The sequence below is a fragment of the Ciona intestinalis genome, unplaced genomic scaffold, assembly GCF_000224145.3.
Source record: "Ciona intestinalis unplaced genomic scaffold, KH HT000174.2, whole genome shotgun sequence".
In the NCBI taxonomy this organism is placed as follows: Eukaryota; Metazoa; Chordata; class Ascidiacea; order Phlebobranchia; family Cionidae; genus Ciona; species Ciona intestinalis.
This window is the reverse complement of record NW_004190496.2, coordinates 399,269-403,660: the sequence shown is the minus strand read 5'-3', so window position 1 is coordinate 403,660 and position 4,392 is coordinate 399,269. Positions and strand designations below refer to the sequence as shown.

At 38.4% G+C, this 4,392-nt stretch overlaps 1 protein-coding gene across 1 annotated transcript in view; it reads right to left on the bottom strand.

The window, feature by feature from the left end:
* Nucleotides 1-453: 453 nt before the first annotated feature.
* The window catches only part of LOC101242641 (SCO-spondin-like), a 16,703-nt gene continuing 12,764 nt past the window's right edge, over nt 454-4,392 (bottom strand). The window contains exons 27-32 of the mRNA XM_026839214.1: nt 4,093-4,376; nt 3,521-4,024; nt 3,068-3,218; nt 2,292-2,455; nt 1,862-2,028; nt 454-1,384 (exon numbers count right to left, since the gene is read on the bottom strand). Of these exons, the coding sequence (XP_026695015.1) occupies nt 1,885-2,028; nt 2,292-2,455; nt 3,068-3,218; nt 3,521-4,024; nt 4,093-4,376 (1,247 nt within the window). The 3' untranslated portion in view covers nt 454-1,384; nt 1,862-1,884. The remainder of the gene's footprint in view (nt 1,385-1,861; nt 2,029-2,291; nt 2,456-3,067; nt 3,219-3,520; nt 4,025-4,092; nt 4,377-4,392) is intronic.

Sequence of the window (4,392 nt, the reverse complement as noted above, 5' to 3'; positions counted from 1 at the left end):
TGTTTTTTGTTTCAGTCATTGTACCTTTGCACATAATGTAGGTTTGAGCATCACCTGGGTGGTAAACAGGACAGTTTAATACTTGCAAAAGTGTTGTCTAAAACAGATTGTGTTTCATTAATTAAATATATTTACATAGAAAGGAGTACAAAGTGGAAGTGCGAACATCAAGAAGTGCAAGATCCATCACTCGCCATCCGTGAAATGCAACCCAGTTTACTGTTAATGCTGGATCAATGCAGATACTGAAAATCGGTTTATATTATAGTAGTATTTGTCTGTTATTATTTTGAAAGTTAACTAAACAACAGTCTGAAACCTCATCATTGGCTGTATAAAACTCTCCCCATGTAATTCTGCCCAAAACTTCCCTCCTCTTAAGTTGTAACTCCAAATGTCTAAATATTACAAGATTTGAAAATTGTCCTCTGTGAAAAAACTCTTTTAAACTACAATCCATATAATAACGAACTTAGGTTCACTGGTTCAGCAAACGACCAAAGTGTACATTTTTCGTTTAAAGCTGTGGCGTTGCTCTTGGCAACTGTCACATGGGATCGGCGAAATCAAGCGTGACCAGTCTATCGAAAAAACAGGAGTGTGCACTCTATTATATTAGTTCTCTATGCTACCACCTACGACTGTCGCAACTCCCTTTTTCTGTTTTTCTCTCGCTTATCGGCTGGAGATCGTTACGTCATTTTGGTTCTTGTAATAATTAAGACGAAACTAATGTATTGCCACGCCTATAATAGCGCATGATTTTGATAGTTTGAATCAAGTCCTAAACCTGTAGCAACACAAGTCCTAGACCTGTAGCAACACAAGTCCTAGACCTGTAGCAACACATCAATTCTAACAAGCGCTAGTGAGAGACTGTACCATGTCGCTGCAAATTCTTACTATCACTTTGCGGTTGTCCTCTATACTGATTGAGGCGTCAACTTCAGTCTGCTTTACGCAGCACACGTGCCCCGAAAATGGCCGAGAGCCCGAGACATAGCTGTTTGTATGACATGCAAATAAACTGTTCTTACTGCCAGGATTCAACAGTAAATTAATTAAAGTATTTAAAAGTGACGGATTTCCAGGTATAAACTCTCCACAAAAAGATTTTCTTCTGGATCAATTGTATATAACACGCAATTCGCAATGATTATGTTATATTTGCCATTACATATATTGCACATACGTCTACAGCAGTTAAAGCTTATACGCTAATGATATTAATAAAAGAAAAGAAAATGCACAGCAGTATTCATGGTGTGGTCATTCTGTTAAGCAATGATAGTGTTATCAACTGCTTAACTGTTATTCGTTCACCACAGTTCAGCTGTGCAGGCAGTTTTGTGGTCATTATTCGGTCCAATTAAGCCTTTTGTATCTGGAAGATATAATATGTTTTAAATTGCAGTTCTTATAAAACTTACTTTTTAAGAATCAACTAGTAGAGGTAGTAAGAGTTTCATATATAAAACGCTGCAAACAATTAATTCTTCACTTATACATGAATGGAATGTATAGTAGGGTGGGGGGAGATGGGACAACTTTTCAATTTAGTTTCTTGTCTCATTTGGTAAGAACATTTAAAGGAATATAAAACCATATTTTTCCGACTCTCATACGCCATTGTTGATTGTTTAAAAAAACGATCAGGAAATTTAGAAATAATGTGCTGAAGGTGCATCTTACATCTCACCCCACAGTAATATATAAAGCTGCATCGGGACATTGTGCCAGCTAAAGAGTAAATTTACAAATTTCAAAGGAATGGAAAAACACAAAATTTAAACACCACTGTTATAGCTTTAGTTTTAGATATTGTTAGAACAATATAACATAGTTTCCATACTTAGCCTACCACAGATTATTAAAAACTTGTTGTTAAAATATGGGTTCGCCTCCACAAGCCAAGCATGAACAAGACTGAATGAACGGGACAAGTTGTTCTCTTTCTTTACCACCAGGGCATATAAGTGTAACAGACTTGCTCACAACTGATTTGGGTTGACAACAGTTACACTTTTGCTGTGGCAGATAAAACACATTTGTATTTAACTATTTACTGTGAATAGTATTTCAATCTATAGTTTATGGATTTACATTATAGTTGATACAAGGCAGAGGAAAGCATTAGTGTATAACGGTATCAATCTATAATTTATAATATGTTCGGAAATGTTTAATCTAGAATAAGTTCGTTTTTATTTAACACATTAAAACAATATATTCAACTATTTTAAGCTGGCTTATCTATGACTGTTCAAAGTAGAAAATAAGACAATAAGTACCGATAAAAATGGCGGCTCTGATATAACTTCTACACCGGATACACACTGCCCGCTGCATGATGTGAGGTTGACTGGAGGGCTCACACAACCACTAACATTAAGTTGAATTTCAATGTTTACTGGTTTGCATTTATCTTCTTCTTCTTCTTGTTCTTCTTCTTGTTCTGTTGAATGAGGAAAACTTTGTGAGATGAATTAATAAACTTGTAACGTGTCAGGATTGTTGGATGAACCTAACTGATTTAGACTGGCGCGGTAGCACAGTTGTTTAGCGCGCCTGCCTCTAACCCAAAGATAATGGATTTAAAGCTCGTCGTTGCTACCATTGTGGGGTTATGTGCCTTGGGCAACTCCTTAATGGCAATTGCTCCAACCCAGTGGTCACTAATGGGTTGTGCAAATTATCAGCCACACATAAAAAATACACAAAAAATAATCACCCAGAAAGTAACACAATGGGTAACTCGTAGGCTGGCGCAAAGTGTATGAACATCCGTGTTATAACGACTGTTGTTTTCCGGCCACACGAGGATTAAGTAAGTTAACATTCATTCATTTATCTACACGTGGCCGAAAAACTACAGTCGTTATAACACGGGTGTACTGTATCATACAGATTGTGCCACAGTGCTGGAAAGATCAACTCATCCGTTTGCATTTTTCAATATGATACAAAAGGTTTGGTTTACATTGTCTCTATATCACTTTATTCAAGTTTGGATAAGGTTATCACAAACAATGCCAACTTTCTTAAATTGTACTAAATATTAGCTTACGTTTGGGAGCGCACCGACAGCATTCATCAGAATCTGCATCATCCAGAAGTTCTTCATTTTCGCCACAGGTCACATGACAAACTTTGCCACACTGAGCTTCACCATCAACACACATGCAATTTCTACATCCTCCTTCTTCCCAAGTCGTGTTCTGCAACAATTAGTTTCAACAATTCGTGAAAGTCTTAGGCAAAAAGACGCAAGTAATTTTAGATTTTCGAAAATATATGGCAGTTACATTATAACAAGTTAGAACAGGAATTCAAAACCAGACGAAAGAAAGTATAGTGGAGCAAAATATGGAAAACAAATAGTTATATTTGATGCTAATACTGTTTTGGTCTTTATCTCATTAAGTACTTTTGAATACGAAATTGCAATGCATAGAATGCAAGTATTTTAAGGATACATAAGCCCACAATGATAGCAGCGAAAAACCTTTATCCTACTTACTCCAAGAAGGGTATAGTCAGTGCCATTATGCAAACAACTTGTGGTGGGTGGTGTGGGGGGTGGAGAAAATGTTGTTATGGTCACAACTGTGCTCGAAGGTGGGATGACTGTGGCATTCGTCACGGTTTCTGTTACAGTTAATGTACCAGATGATACAGTAGAGGTTCCTACAGCTGATGTACCGGATGATACAGTAGTGCTTCCTACAGCTGATGTACCGGATGATACAGTAGTGCTTCCTACAGCTGATGTACCAGATGATACAGTAGTGCTTCCTACAGGTGATGTACCAGATGATACAGTAGAGGTTCCCCCAGGTGGTGTACCAGATGATTCAGTAGTGTGCTTCCTCCAGGTGATGTACCAGGGGATACAGTAGAGGTTCCTCCAGTAGAGGTTCCACCAGTTGGTGTACCAGATGATACAGTAGAGGTTCCTACAGCTGATGTACCAGATGATACAGTAGAGGTTCCTCCAGTTGATGTACCATAAGATACAGTAGTGCTTCCTCCAGTTGGTGTACCAGATGATTCAGTAGTAGTGCTTCCTCCAGGTGATGTACCAGGGGATACAGTAGAGGTTCCTCCAGTAGAGGTTCCACCAGTTGGTGTACCAGATGATACAGTAGAGCTTCCTCCAGGTGATGTACCAGATGATACAGTAGAGCTTTCTCCAGGTGATGTACCAGATGATACAGTAGAGGTTCCCCCAGTTGATGTACCAGATGATACAGTAGTGCTTCCTACAGCTGATGTACCAGATGATACAGTAGTGCTCCCTACAGCTGATGTACCAGATGATACAGTAGTGCTTCCTACAGTTGATGTACCAGATGATACAGTAGAGCTTCCTACAGCTGATGTACCAGATGA